Source organism: Plasmodium yoelii (genome assembly GCF_900002385.2).
Source record: "Plasmodium yoelii strain 17X genome assembly, chromosome: 1".
Lineage (NCBI taxonomy): Eukaryota > Apicomplexa > Aconoidasida > Haemosporida > Plasmodiidae > Plasmodium > Plasmodium yoelii.
In genome coordinates, this window is record NC_036173.2 from 104,491 (window position 1) to 122,002 (window position 17,512).

At 20.4% G+C, this 17,512-nt stretch overlaps 4 protein-coding genes across 4 annotated transcripts; 1 reads left to right on the top strand and 3 right to left on the bottom strand.

Annotated features, from left to right (window-relative positions):
- Positions 1–2,238: 2,238 nt before the first annotated feature.
- On the bottom strand, positions 2,239–3,330 carry PY17X_0100900 (PIR protein; the record flags this gene model as incomplete). The annotated part of the gene is made up of 3 exons (XM_022957785.1): positions 2,239–2,325; positions 2,428–3,207; positions 3,316–3,330. 3 exons carry the CDS (start codon positions 3,328–3,330, stop codon positions 2,239–2,241), a joined length of 882 nt encoding a protein of 293 aa, XP_022811212.1.
- A 3,867-nt stretch (positions 3,331–7,197) lies between these two features.
- PY17X_0101000 (fam-a protein) lies at positions 7,198–8,744 on the top strand (the record flags this gene model as incomplete). Its single annotated transcript, XM_022957786.1, has 6 exons — positions 7,198–7,376; positions 7,520–7,757; positions 7,852–7,921; positions 8,091–8,200; positions 8,281–8,514; positions 8,670–8,744. The coding sequence occupies 6 exons, from the start codon at positions 7,198–7,200 to the stop codon at positions 8,742–8,744; spliced, it is 906 nt and encodes a 301-aa protein (XP_022811213.1).
- A 600-nt stretch (positions 8,745–9,344) lies between these two features.
- Positions 9,345–10,490, bottom strand: PY17X_0101100 (PIR protein; the record flags this gene model as incomplete). Its single annotated transcript, XM_022957787.1, has 3 exons — positions 9,345–9,407; positions 9,497–10,339; positions 10,476–10,490. 3 exons carry the CDS (start codon positions 10,488–10,490, stop codon positions 9,345–9,347), a joined length of 921 nt encoding a protein of 306 aa, XP_022811214.1.
- Positions 10,491–13,165: 2,675 nt separating this feature from the next.
- Positions 13,166–14,112, bottom strand: PY17X_0101200 (fam-b protein; the record flags this gene model as incomplete). Its single annotated transcript, XM_034637557.1, has 2 exons — positions 13,166–13,876; positions 14,044–14,112. The coding sequence occupies 2 exons, from the start codon at positions 14,110–14,112 to the stop codon at positions 13,166–13,168; spliced, it is 780 nt and encodes a 259-aa protein (XP_034493328.1).
- Between the last annotated feature and the right edge of the window lie 3,400 nt (positions 14,113–17,512).

Consider the following 17,512-nt stretch of genomic DNA (forward strand, 5'->3'; position numbering starts at 1 on the left):
AAAATTATATTATTACTATAATCCTTAAAAGTATATAAATAGTGATTTTTAAAGATATATTAAATACTTATATAATTGTTTCTAATATTATATAGCTTTTATTTTTATAAAATTATAACATTTGCAAAATAAGTTGCATTGTTCCCTTTTTTAATTGCATATACATAATTTTAATATTATTTTTATTTAATATATATCAATTCCAATTATATTTAACATTTTCAATAACTTTAGTTTTATTCCTATATAATTCAATTTATAAATATATTTTATTAGATAATTTTATAATATATTTTGCACATCTTTCCCACGGTTTAAAACGAGAATTAGCACTGACCCGTATTTATAAGCTTAAATAAGACTTTTAATGCATATTGTTTTTAAAATGATACTTAGTAGATATTAATTATTAACATATAAATAACTATTGATGCAAATTTTAAAGTATAATAAAAAAGTATGTGTATTTAGGTTGATATATTTGCATTTTAGATAGGAGAGATAAGGGAAGTATGCTTTTTTAAGACAATTATGTAACCATATAAGATTTACCTATTCTATATAACTAATTATGTCTTGTATTTCTTTAACATTAAACTTTCAGTTCATGTATACATTAAAATTAATCATTAATAATGACTTAGAATTATTTTCTAAATATATAGTTTGCTTTTATATTTTATAATAAACTATATTTACTTCTATGATGAAAAACTATAAAATTATTAATATTATTTTTCTTGGTATTGTTAATTCTAATTTTAGCACATTAACAAAATACTAATTCGGAATTGTATTATTTCATTTGATATTTTGTGCATACAATTTTAATTTTATCATACCTTTAATAATATATATAATTAATATATATCAACGTATTCAAATCAAATGAATTTAATGATTTGTTCGTATTTAATACTTTATCTATTGTTATTACTATTATTATTGTTACTGTTATATCACTGTATAGTACAACGAAATAATTAATTCATTCAAGAGAAATACTTTAATTCAATTAGTATTTTTCCTTGTTTCATCGTTTTTAAATCAAACATTCTAGAACATATTACTTCGTAATAGCAATATATTTAATTATATATTTGTGAATTTGTATATATATAATAACCTAATAAAAATATTATTAATTCAAATTAAATTAATTATTACATACCATCATAATTTGCATTAATATGTAATTGTATATGTTTCACAAATTTAACATATTTCAGTTTTAGTCATTTATACAATATTATATATATATTATAACAATAACGTTAATTTTATATACCAAGTCGTTTATAAGTATAACAAACTATAATATTAAATTTTATTAATATATTTATATTTTTTCTTTTAACTATTTAAAAAATAATTTGTTTGTACCTCAAAAGTATAAAGTTTAAAAATTAATAATGATCAATCTAATATTATACCTTTATAGTAAATAAATTAATGTATATATAACTATTTATATCAATATTAATTAAAAAATTAACATAAAATGATACTAAATACAATCGAAAGTTAAAAGGATAGTATACATATATCTATAATTTATTTTTTTATTAATATGCATATTTTTATTGATTATTAAAAATGTTAGATACATAAAATACCTTTTATAAATAACGTTGTGTTATCGAATCTCGATATACCATGGATCTATATTTTATGAATATCTATTATTACAGTTCGGTTATTAAAATACAATTTAAATCAAAATAATAATGACACAAACAATAAGTTTTACTAAATAAATATCTTCACCAAACAAAGAAATGCATTGTATATTATGATGTGAATACTTCAATATAGCTTTGGGTTATCAAGACTTATATAATAGCCAATTATGATATAGCATAATATGAATTAATATATGCAATATAGACATTTATTTTAATCATATTAAATCGACATGAAACTCAATTATATATGTTATAACTTATGGACAAGATGTTATGTGACCCCTTTAATATTAACTTATGCCCATTTTTGGTCATCCATTTGGACTTTTGATTTCATCTTGTGATTAAACATACGGAATGACACATATTAAATTAGTGCTCAAATTATAAAAAATTAAATGCAATGTAATACTTAGTCATAACCCCAATATGGGTTCCACAACATAAAAACTATATAAAAATTATGCAAAAATTATTCCCCAATAGACAGTTTCTTAAAATATATAAATCATTATTACTATTCCTGAAATAGTCACTCTCTTCGAATCATATATTAATGATTCATTCTCTTCTTTACATTTTTTAGTTTTTCTCTTAATTTTTGTTTTTGAAATTGTTTCCGAAATCCAAATAACGAATACTAATATAAAATGTTAAGAAACATGATTTTTTTGTTAACGTTTGGATATATTTAATGAAAATAATATTTAAATATTATATTTTTAAATTCCTTATTATTTACCTTATAAGAAATTCCTAAAAAAAATGCTATTGCGCCAAATATCGATAAAACTGTAAATAATTTGGTTCCTATCGAAGAACTTGATGTATCTCCAGATGATAGTGCAGAAACGTTTGCTGTTATCTCTGGAAGAGATGTAATATTGGTACTTATATTTTTTATATTATCATAATCAGTTGATAAAACAGACAATATTTGTTTATATGAACTGCCATCAATATTATTAGAATCTCTATTAAGTTCTTGATATTTTTTAACAAATTCATTCGCATTATTTAACAGTGCATCCTTATTTATATTCGTTGCTTTATTAGAATACATACTACATATTAATTTGGATGCATCATAAAAATTAGACAAATCTTTAATATTAATATTCAGCAAATCTTTTTGTTTATCTATGAAATCCTTAAGATTAGTATATCTATTGGAATCACTTATAAAATTACCATATTTAGTATTATTAATTACATTTTTAGTATAAAAATCGTATATTTTGGTGGTACTGTTCTCTGAGCTTTGATTTAATTTGTAACTTAACCATAAAATAATATATATAAAAAATGGTTCAATATTATATTCATTATCACCTTTAATTGGATATTTAGTAAAATATTGTTCAAGTAACCATAAAAATCCAATCGTAATTTGATCGAGATTAGTATCGCAGTTTTCACTAGGGCAGTAATTTTTGTAATTTGCAATCTTTTTAAATTCAGTTTCTGCCTTTCCTCTTAATTCATCGGATAAATGCTTCCTCAAGTAATCTAATTTTCCACACTAAAAAACCATTTAAAAAAAATTGGTAAAAATATGTATTAAGAAAATGTTATTAAAATAAAACTTAATGAAATTTATAGGAAATATAATATCAAAAAGTGTATATACTAGAGTATCATCCATTATGATGGAATATAATTTATAATCTCTAGGTTAAGGGGATATCATATTATATATATATACTAAAATATATAATACAATTATTTAACCCTATATACAGGAATTTTCTGTAAATAAAAATATTTTTATTATTCTTAATATCAATTTAAAGATAATATGGAACAATATATACTTTTTGGTAGTTATATAAATTGCCTTATTTGGGGGGTGTTTAATACATTTATTATTATTGTATATATAATACAATTTTGTATAAATTGTTATCCTTAATAACACTCATATGAGTATTATTATAAAAATTAAAGTAACATTGTAATGAATTTAGAATATATCTCCTTATACATGTAATTTAATATAGAAAATAAATGTCATATCTTTTGTTTTAATAGCTGTCCTTCTAAAACATAAAGACTGTATAAATCTAAAAAATAAAAAATATTATTATTAGTATAATTTCTAAAAGTATATAAATATATTTTTTCTAATATATTTTAAATATTTATATACTTGTTTCTTATAATATATAATACAGTTTTTTCTAAAATTATAACATTTATAAAATAAGCTGTATTGCTCTCTTTATTAATTGCATATACATGATTTTAATATTATTTTTATTTAATATATATCCATTCTAATTATATTTAACATTTTCAATAACTTTATTTTTACTCCTATATAATTCAATTTATAAATATATCTTATTGGGTAATTTTATAATATATTTTGCACATATTTCCCACGGTTTAAAACGACAATTAGCACTAAAACTGTATTTATAAGCTTAAATAAGTCTTTAAATGTATATTGTTTTTATAATAATTCTTAGAAAATATTAAATATTAATGCATAAATAAGTATTGATGCAAATTTTAAAGTATAATATAAAACTATGCGTAATTAAATTGTTATATTTACATTTTAGATAGGAGAGATAAGGGAATTATACTTTTTTAAGACAAGGATGTAGCCATATCATATTTATTTATTCTACATATTTTAATTATATTTTATATTTTCTACCATTAAAACCTTCAATCCATGTATATATATTGAAATTAATCATTAAAAATGGCTTAGAATTATTTTCTAAATATATAGTTTGCTTTTATATTTTATAATAAACTATATTTAGTTTTATAATGAAAAACGATACAATTATTAATATTAATTTTCTTGGTAGTGTTAACTCTAATATTATCGCATTAAAGATTACTTAAATAAATATTATAATATTTCATTTGATCTTGCATATATACAATTTTAGTCTTATCACGCCTTTAATAATATACATAATGGATTTATATCTATGTAGTGTATCAAATAAAATAATATATTAATATAATATTATTTTTGTTGGTACTAATGCTATATCACAGTATAGTACAACGGAATAATTAATGCGCTTAATAAAAGTGCTTTAAATCAATGTATAATATTTCATCGTTTCATAATTTTTAAATTAAGTATTTTATAACATATGTTATTTCGCAATAACAATATATTTAAATTACATATTTGTGAATTTGTATATATATAATAACCTAATAAAAATATTATTAGTTCAAATTAAATTAATTATTACATACTTTTTCTATATACTTTGCATTAATATATAATTGTATATATTTCACAAATTTAACATATTTCAGTTTTAGTCATTGATATGTTATTATATATATTGAACAATAACGTTAATTTTATATACCAAGTTTTTATAAGTATTATAGCAAACTATAACATTAAATTTTGTTAACATTCTTATATGTAATTATATTAACTATTTTAAATGTAATATATTTTATACATTTTATAATTCATATATCCTTAAAACTATGGAGTTTAAAATGTAATAGCGATTAATATAATATTATATCTTTATGCGAAATAAATTAATGTATAAATAACTATTTCTATAATTTTAATTTAAAACTTTAGCATAAATTATACTATATATAATCGAAAGTTAAAAGGATAGTATGCCTATATCTATAATGTAGTTATTTATTAATATGCATATTTTTATTGTATTATTAAAAATGGTATATGCATAAAATGCCTTTGATAGATATCGTTGTATTGTCGAATTTCGATCGATATTTTATGAATCTATATTTTATGATTATCTATTATATATTAGTATTATGTTTAATTAATATTAATTATATACATATTAACTTGAATGTATATTATATTGTAGACAATCATTACAATGAGTCTAATTATATATTATAGCCTCATATATAATATTACTATATTGTCTGGTTGGAATTTTATAATTTAAACCAAAATAATAGCGGCGCAAATAATAACATTTATTAAATAAATATTTTCACAAAATATAGAAATGGATTATATATTATGATATACATAATTTAATGTAACTCTGAATCAGCAAGTTTTATATAATAGATAACAAGGGTTCTTATCTATAGTTAGCCAAAAATAGCAATAAACTATATAATGAGAAGTTATAATATTTCCAAATTTAATATATATGAACAAATTATGTAGAGAATTATAACTTGTGGAAAATATGTTATTCGACCCCTTTCATATTAATGGTTATGTCCTTTGGGGTCCATATTTATATTTCATCTCGAGACTAAGCATACGAGGATACTCTATATATATAATCAACATGTATAGACCCCACATATTATAAAAAATTAAATTACAATATACCTCGACCCCTAGCTCAAAACACAGATTAGTGAACAAAATTATAACCCATAAGCATGACCTTGACCCATAATATATGAACACCTCTACATCAAGGATATTAGAATTAAAAACTAAATTAATTATATATATTTATTGAATTTGAAACTTTGTGTTTCATTATTTTATTTATTTTTATTTTTTAAAATTATATATATATATATATATATATATATATATATTATGTTTTACTATTAAAAGGGAATTTATAATTTGTATTCATTTATAAAAAAGCATGGGCACCAATATTATTACCCAAAATAATTCTTATAAAATTAACAATTTTTCTAGAAAAATGTAATTTAGTGAAGTTTGTATTAAAAGTAATAAAAAAATCACAAATTGTGCGATTCTCATAATATAAATTTTAGCATACTATTATTATGATAATATAAAAAATATTGTTATTATAGTAGTATTAGTAATATATAAAATTAATTATATTTCTCAGATTAAATTAATTATTTTAATATTTAAAAATAGATATACATGTTTTATATAAAAAACGGTGCATTATCAAAGAAATTTTGTAAAACAAATAGAAGAAAATAGGAAAATAATTATTTTAATATAATTATTAATGTAAGTATATATAATTAAATTGAAACTAATATATATATATTTTTATTATTTTCTTACTTTTATATTTATATTTATATTTAAATGATTTATTTTCTATTAGGTAAAAACAACATTGTTTTTTTCTATTATATATAAATATAAGTATATATGTAGTTCCATACGTAACGGGATGTTTTATAAATTTTAATTTGAGTTTAGTCAATTATAAAAATATAAAACTTATGTATTCGTAATTCTATATGTTAAAAATATCATTTATATAATATAATTAAAATTATTTATTTTTAGATATTATAATATTATGAATAATAGTATTTTGATGTTCATTATTTATGAAACCTTCTATTATTGACATTATCTTGTGATTGAATTATTTAAATAAAAATACATTAAACTTATAAATCTGATAAAATATTCATTTTATCTTTTAAATAATAGTTGTTTGTACTTGATTAGAAAAAGTTATTTGCTTCAATTTTAATTATACTTGTCCAGGTTTTCGAGTTATTAATTTTTAACTAAAAAATACTGATATATATTTTAATATTTTGTTTGCAAAGTTCAAAAATGAATAAACTTTGTATTCAAATTGTTTTATTTCTTTTAAGCATCTCCGTATGCGTGAATACTAAACCCCTTGCAACTGAACCTGCTCCAAAAAAAAATACAAAACTCAAATCAAAAAAAAATACAGAACCCAAATCAAAAAAAAATATAGAACCCAAACCAGAAAAACTTTGTCCTACGTAAGAAAATACAACAACATATATATATTACATATTTCATTATGAACATATTAAATGTACGTGTTTGCAACAATGTTATAATATAAATACAATAACTTTATTTTTGTACGCATAAACAATATATCCATTTTGATCAATGATAGTCCAGAAGAAATATATGAAAAAAACAAGCACTTATTATGTAACAATCCCGAAGAAATTAAAAATGCAGAAAAACTTATGAACGATGCTTTAGAAGGTTTAAAATATCATGCTACAAATAAATATGGTTATATTTTCTATGGAGCATATAGTCATTATAACATGTTGTCTTATAAAAAATTATATCACGATTTTACATGTATTGAAAAAGTTGAATATACAATTAATGATCCAAATAAGGTATCAATTAAAAAACAACATTAAAAGTTGTAAACCAAATTGAAATTAAAAAATAATTACAATATATATATATATTTATCTTTATTTCCATTAGTATAATAAAATAATAAACAAGTTATGGGATCCAGATAGTAAAAATTTTTTATATAAAGGCTCGGTTAAAAGTATACAAAACATAAATAATTAGGAAAATTAAAATAATATTGTTACTATTTATTCGACATTTCGTGATTTATTATTGCCATTGTTATATTATACTATTTATTCTTTCCCACATCTTCAAACTCATGATATTTTAATTACATCTATGGAATTTTATAATATGATTCTTAGGAAAAATTACCCGTGTGTACACTCCAAATTTAGTAATTATACAACAACGTTACAAAAATCGTCGTTTGGAGCGTCAGAAATATTTTTATGCTTTAGCTGCAAAATTTGAAGTAAGGAAAACTTTCCTCTTCTATTTCGTTATAAATCATATTTTTCATATTATTCAAATACAATTTTATTAATTTTGTAGATATCAGAAGACAAAACTATAATTGTCATGACTTCGGCAAATATAAATGATCACAACAGTAAAAATAAGAAACCCTTTGAAAACACAATAATAAAAAGCGCAAATTTATTCAAAACTAACATTGATTCTGAAGATGATATTAGAAAAGGAAAATTAAAAAAAACAATTGTTAACATAGCTGGATACATCATTAAAAAAAAAGACAAATATCTTGATATCACCTATGTCGAATCTGTAATCAATATACAAATTTTAGAAACATAATAGTTTATTTCAAAAATTGCTAAAAAAAAATTATTTTAAATAAATGTACACATTTATAATATATACTATAACTTGAAAAAAATTTAGCATTTTATATATTCATCCATTTATGTTTTTTTTCTTAGATTGATCGCTATGTTCCCAATTGGCTAAACCGCATTATTATAGAAGCTTCAAAATGTTGTTCCCCTCATAAATAAACATATACTTCATATACATTTTTCACCGCCTAACATTAGAAAATTTATGTTAATAAAACGATTTGTTTACATGCATAATAATGCTTTAAATTATCATCATAAAATGTTCTTTTGTTTTAAGAATGTTTTTATATATATTATTTGTTTGTCTTTTAATATTCGAATGTTTTTATATATATTATTTGTTTGTCTTTTAATATTAGAATGTTTTTATATATATTATTTGTTTATATCTTTTAATATTAGGCTGTCTATACATATTAATTTTGTAAATACTACAAATATAACTGTTATAACTTATGAATATATTTTATTTATGATATTCCTTTCATTTAATGATTGTCACCCTTTTGGGTTGCATATTTGAACTCCACCTCGTGATTAAAAATACGGAATGGTACATATATTTAATTAGTGTCTAAATTATAAAAAATTAAATAAAGATATAATACTTAACCCTAACCCACAATATAAAAACTATATAAAAATTATGCAAAAATTACTTCCCGATAGACAGTTTCTTAAAATATTTAAATCATTATTACTATTCCTGAAATAGACATTCTCTTCGAATCACATATTAATGATCCATTTCTTTCTTTATTTTTTTAGCTTTTCTCTTAAATGTTTTTGAGATCGTTTCCGAAATCCAAATAACGAATACTAATATAAAATATTAAGAAGCGTATGATTTGTTTATTAATGTTTGCATATATATAATGGAAATATTTTTTTAATTCTTTATTATTTACCTTATAAGAAATTCCCAAAAAAATTGATATTGCACCAAATATCGATAAAACTATAATTAATTTGTTTGCTATCGACGAACTTGATGATGTAACTTCAGATCTTTGTTCATAATTTTTTTTTGGTATTTCAGGAAGGGATGGAATATCCATACAATTAACACCATTACATTCCTTTTTATAATTATCATAATCATTTGATAATGTAGACAATATTTGGCTATATAAACTACCCTCAGTATTATTAGAATCTCCATTAAGTTTTTCATATTTTTTAACAAATTCTTGAGCTTTTTCTATATAATTTTTGCAATCTGGATTGTTTGCATCAAATTCAGTATGCATGCTACATAATAATTTAAATGGATCATAAAAATTAGACATAATGTTCATATCCATATTTATGAAATATTCGTTTTTTTCTATGAACTCCTTAAAATTCTTATAGCCCGTTTTATTTTTTAATGTATCACTACAATTTATACCACTTTTTTTACAGTTAGTAGAATCCGTATGATTTTTTATATATTTAGTATAAAAATCTTTTAATGTGGTGATACCTACATCTGATATTTTTAGTTTATAACTTAACCATATCATAATGTATATAATAATAATTTTAAGCTGTTCTTTATTTAAACTATTAACCTTATTAGAAATAATTTGATTAAATAACCATAGGCATGCAGCATTTATTTTATCGAGCTCAGTCTTACATTCTTGTATGTTTCCTGAATCTCCATTAGAGCAGTAATCCTTAATAGTCCCTAAAGCATAAAAATTGGTTGTTTTAGATTTGTCTAATTCATCGGGATAATATGTCCTTAATGTACTAAACCTTATACACTAAGAAAACATTTAAAAAAATATAATAAAAGTATATGTTAATGAAACTATTATAAAATCAAATTTAATGAAATTTATAGCTAGTATAAAATCGAAAAATATAAGGAAAAGCAAATTTTATTAAAAATCCATATACCAGGAAATGATCCATTGTAGTTTTATTTTGTTTATAATATGAAATTATGTAACATCATATTATTTACGCTTAATAAATGACGAAATAATTGAACCATAATATATAATTGTCTGTGGTTAAACCTGTCATTATTATTCTTAATATCAATTTAAATATAATATAGAACAATATATATGTTTATGGTAGTTAGGTAAATTGCTTTATTTTGGGGGTTGTTTAATACATTTTTTATCATATGTATATATAATACAATTTTGCATAAATTTTTATCCTTAATAACATTCATATGGGAATTATTATAAACATTAAATCTGAATTGTAACGAATTAAAAATATATCTTCTTATGCATATGCTTTAATATAGAAAATAAACAACATCATATCTTTTATTTTAATAAGTGGTGCCACAAAAGTAATATACTGCAAAAATCGAAACAATTAAGAAACCCATTATTACTATAATCTTAAAAGTATATAAATAATCATTTTAAAAAATATATTAAATACGTATATACTTGTTTCTAATACTATATACCACTGTTTTATTAAAATTATTTTGTTTTCAAAATAAGTTGCATTGTTCCCTTTTAAAATTACATATACATAATTTTAATATTGTTTTTAATGAATGTATATAAATTCATAATCCATTTTAATGACTCCGATAACTTTATTTTTATTCCTATATACTTCAATATAGAAATATATCTTATTGGGTAATTTTATAAACTATTTTATGCATATTTTCCATTCCTTAAACACAAAAAATAGCACTGAACCCATATTTATAAGATTAAATAAGTCTTTGAATGTAAATAGTTTTTAAAATAATACTTAGAAATATTAAATATTAATACATAAATAACTATTGATGCAAATTTTAAACTATAACATAAAACTAAGTGTAATTAGGTTGCTGTATTACCCTTTGGTAGGAGAGAGATAAGATATATTTACTCTTCTAATATATAAATTTAGATAAATATTTTCTAAATGTTCTAAATGTTCTAAATTGTTCATTTTTATCTTATATATTCTATTGTTATAGTTATGAATGTATATACATTCAAATAATTTATTAAAAATTCTATATTTTATTAATTCTATGATAAAACAATGCTATTTATGATTAAATATTATTTATTAAACAATGCTAATGTAATATGAGTTAATATTGAATAACAAAAAGACATTTAACATTAATTGAGTTTTTAACCTTTTCTTTATTTATTCAGTTTTTTATAATATAAAACTACAAATCCTAAATTGAATCTTTAACAAATATATAACATTGATACTTTTATAATGTATTATTATGTGCCTTCTCGATAAAATTAATATTCATATTTAATTATATGAAGTTTTCACAACATTTCAATATTAATTATTAGTATTTTACTAGATTATATATATAGTCATATAATAATAATGCATTTTATCTATCATACTATTTATAATTATCAGAACAAACTATAACACTAAATTTTATTATGTACTTATATTTTATTTTTTATCTATTTAAAATATAATTTATATATATTTCAAAACTATAGAGTTTAAAAATTAAAGTGACTAATATAGAATTATACCTTTATAGTAAATAAATTAATGTATATAGAACTATCCCTATTATTTGAATTTAAAACATTAGCATAAAATGAAACTATATATAATCGAAAGTTTAAAGGATAGTATGAATATATCTATAATTTAATTTTTTATTAATATCCATATTTTTATTGATTATTAAAAATGTTAGATGCATAAAATGCCTTTTATAGATAACGTTGTATTCTCGATTCTCGATCGGTATTTCATGCATCTATATTTTATGAATATCTATTATTACATTTCAGTTGGATAACACGATTTAAATCAAAATAAATATGATAAAGTAATAATTTTTACTAAATAAAATTTTTATCAAATAAAGAAACATATTGCGTTATGCATAATTCGATGTAACCACATATTAACAAATTTATATAATATGAATTATGATATAACATAATATGAATTCATATATAACCAATATCTATATTAATATATGAAATATGGGCATTTTTTTTAATAATATTAAATCTATATTAACACGCAATTGTATATATTATAACTTATGAAAAAATGTTATACAACCCCATTAATATTAGCTTATGTCCCTTCTTGGTTGCATGTTGACTTTTGAACTTTAGATCGAAATTAAAGGTACGAAAATGGTAAATATATTTGATCAGCATTTATAGACCAATAAATATTATTAAATTATAAAAAAATGATAAGAATATAACCCTAACCCAAAACATCGATTCCATAAAACAAAATTATAACCCACAATACAAAACCCTGATCCAAAATACGAGTTTCCAAAAATGTACTATAAACCTGAACCTAACCCCTCAACATAGCTTATAAGTTTATTAATAAATGGATTTAAATTAATACATAATGTATATACATGGAAATAAGGACAAATGAGTTTTTAACAAACACTAAACAAAGACAAATTAATTATATAACATGATTATATATTAAATTAAAAAATATATAATAATAAAACAAACAATTAAATCAAATTTCATTATTCTATAGAACGTAAAAAAGTGTAACTTTTATGTCACAAAATATTAAATATACTATTTTTAATCATTTAAGCAAGTATAATAAAAAACAATAATAAAGAATGGTTATATTTATATTTCCCATAATTTAAAGCAATATTTCCTGATTCTCCGACAGCTCCTAAATATTAAAAGCACCGCCGGTGCAAATAGTAATAGTAATTTCATTGTTCCGGATGCTATCATCAACAACAAAATTATAACAGAGAACACCATCAAACTCTTAAATAATTTTTCTTCTTTTTTCGTCAATTTTTTATTAATTTTTAACCCCATATACTTTTTACTGAATTTAATTTCACAATATTCAACTTTAAATTTATCATTTTTAGTCCTCAATTTTTTTTCAAAACTTTCCAATTGTTTAAAGTCTTCATGTTCTGATACAGAACTATTTTCATCTTTTTTTATTATTCTTTTATCATGTATCGGCTGCATTGCTAATTCACCATTCATTTTATTATCAAGCTCTTTTTTTATTTTTTCTAATTCTGTTCGAAGTTCATTAACTAACTTTTTAGTTTTCTTATCTAAATTATTTAAATCGGGTAGTGTATTACTTTCTTTATGCTTCTTTATATATGAATCTATAATATTTTGAAGGTGTGCTATTTCTTTGTTACCTTCAGTACAATCACTAAGTTGACTTGCAAGACTCAAAGTTGATTTATAAAATCCATTTAAATCAAATTGATCATCTACATCTGCTAATATCCTATCATTTCTAAAGTTTATTACATTCCTTTCAAGGTATATCCCTCTATCGTTTGCAAAGTATAGTTCCTGAAAAGAAATGAAATATTTATTAACACATATATAACTAACTTTAATTGTTTCTTTAACTTAAGTGCTTTACCAATACATGAGACAATAATATAAGATTAATGTAAAACAATAGATACGAAAGCTATAATGAAATGTTATTAATAATAAAATAATATATAGCTTACATTTTTGGCATATTCAAAAGAACAAATAATAATTGAAAAAAAAACATATTTTAAAATACTGACTCTCATCTTTAGCTTTATTTATTAAATAAAAGAAATAATATATGTAGTTTGAAATAATGTTGATAACTTGATATTTATTCCCAAAATAGTAATATTTATTAGTTTTGTGTTCTAAAATTTATGAATAAATGATATATCTATAAAAAAACAGAATTTATTTCATTTATTAATTTTTTCCATTTTCTATAGAATTAATTTATGTAACCGTTGTAATAAACATCGTTATATTCATTACAAGTATTTATATATATAAATATTATATATTTTTTTTTTCAAACAAATATTAATTTTCTCTAAAAATACAACATTTTTAATTATAAACAATATAAATGTATATAATAATTTTCACTAAAATATATTTTTTGGAAATTTGTTACGCAAATAGGCTTTTAATATAATTTATAATACATTGATATATGCAATGGCACCGTTCTAATATTTTATAAGCTTATATTTTCCTATTGTTGTTTACATATGAACAAATTAATAAACATCAATTAAAAAATAAAATATAGATACATATATTTTTTTATATGAATAAATACAAACATATAATGAACACATTAACCATCGTTGATATTTACATTTAAATGGTTTATACTTTATTATATGTTATGGTTATACTTCTCGAATATTTAATATTATTTAATAATATTCTACATTTTATTTTTCTTCGTTTTTTAAAATATATGGTCTCTCCATAAATTGGTATGTAATCATTTTATTTATAAATATATCTCAGAATATACAACATCAAATATATTATTTATATTAAAATAATATAAAATATTCATATTTTCAACTATACCTTGTATAAATTACAACGAAAAATACATATAAAATCAAAAATTTGTAACAAATTATCAATTTATTATTATATGAAATCAGAAAATGAAATACGCTTAATAACAAATGCTTTATTTTGTCGTATTCATTAAACACATATTATAGTACCTTTAATATTTAAACATTATATTGTCTTTATTTTTATAAATACAGTTTAAACAAAACATAAATATACCACAATAGTTATCATATAACATTTCCTCATATAAAAAATGTATTCTATATTTTTTTATAAAAATAGGGTAAATGCGCCTTAATATGGCTCTCATATATTAAGGCCCTAATTATTTATATTAATAAATGAAATGCCGTTTATTTAGTACTATTTAAATTTATAAATTTTTTAAATTCAACTCCAAATATAAGTTAATTAAATTTATAATTATAAAGAATTGTGCTTTCTTTATAAACAAAAAAAATTAACAAACAAAATAAATTAATAAATGGTACAGGTTCGGCTTGCATAAGTTTGTATATATTTAATAATCCCATTTTCTCGTCGACGAAATTTACGACTTTATCATTTCTTCAATTTACAACATTTTTCATGTTTTTTCCTTATTTCCCTTCCTTCTCCCCCAGTCCCTCATATTAAACATTCTAATTATCTAAATCAACGTTATCTTCTAGGGCCACATCGACACTTTGAAATCATATTTCTATACCGATTCCAATATTCGATCAATTGGCCAATAAAGCATTAATCCAAGTTAACAATAAAATACAAAAATACATAGTTAAACACATTTACCATTAAGTAATATTAACACGAAAACAAATTCATATATTTTATCAAAATATATTTCTTTATTGTTCCGTTTCATAGAATATTCATCCTCATTTTTTCTCTTACATATTTAGACTTAATATAAATTTTAAAAACTCCAACTTATCCTATACATATTTTTAATAACCTGTTTACTATATATACTTAAAACAATTTTTTAAACTAATAAATATTATAAAATTATTCAAAATTAAATACAATATAACACTTAACCTAACTCAAAACATAGATTCTATAGAACAAAACTATAACTCATGGTACAATCCCATAACCACCTATATATAATAATAAATATATGCTTAAAAATACCATACAAAGTTTATAATATATAATTTAATTCATCATTTAATCGAGTCTATTATTTAGGGGAATTCTTACAAAAATACCTAACTCCTATTTTGACAATAAAAATTTAAGTTAATACTTCATAATACGATACAATTACGACAACCGTGTTGAAAAAAATGGTTCTCAACAAATTAACCTTTTTATTTATTTGCATTCCATTACTATCCCTTAACATTGGTTCTCTTTTTTCGTTCCATGAATATAAAACATTTTCAAAAAAATAATGGTCAATTTATTCATTTTATTGCGATTTCTTATCAGAATTCATATTAAAACTTTTTAACAAGTAAAATAAATTTAAATAATGGAAAATTGTCATGCATGGATATTCTAAAAATTGTTTTACATTACTAACAATATCAACTATTTTTTAACTTAGTTTAATGCATTTTTATTAAAACTATTTGCTTTTTATATTCTTTAGTTAACTGTCTATATTTTTTGGTGTACTTCATCTTTTACTTCTGAATGTTATTCTCCTTTATGTCTTTTTATTTTTGTGAATTAACTTCTTCTCTTATAGTGGAACTAAAATTACCAACTAGCATATATTTATTTTTAAAATATCATCGTCGCTTGTTCCTAGGTTTCTATCTTCACACTTCTTAAACATTGTATTTCGTATTTGCTCTTTCACTATTGTATCACGATTTTCCAATAGTAGCAGCTTCAAGTGGGATAGAATAAAATAACTTATAAACTATTTTTCATTTTTAACCTTTATTTTATGAATTAACAAAAAATTTAATAATTGAGGGCGATTATATCTATCTCCTCAAATTAGAAAGTATAATTGAACATTACTTGAATATGAAAATAATAAAAACATTATATGTATGCACGTTTGTTTTTTAATAGTCTTAAGTATTATTTTAGTTATAAGGGTACTTTTCAAAATTAAGTTAATCATTTATATTTATTTTTCTATAGACAGGCAAAATAATGTAATAATAATAAGAAAACAATCAAAAATATTTAATATTTACTGTCGTAAATGGATATAAGGAATACTATAGCTTTTAAAACGGGATAACTTAAAACGAATAAAAAAAATGATTTTACCTTTGTTGTTGTCTTTTGAATGTGTTTTTACAATTTTATTTAACAATTTTTGATAAACCACAAAAAAACAAAATGGAAAAATATAATAAACCATAAAATAAAAATATTTTCTAGTGTAGTCATATCATGCAAATGTATGTAAATTTGTTAATATTTCCATTGCTTCCAGTTTTAATTGAAAATATACGCAAACTTTGGAGAAAAAAAATATATAAATGTAATAATATACACACCGATCAAGTAATAGTTTATTCGCCAATTACACACCCATGAAAATTATGTTTATTTATTTACTTATTATTACTACTATTTTATTATTGTATACTACAGCGGTCTAATTAATGAATACAATAGAATACTTTA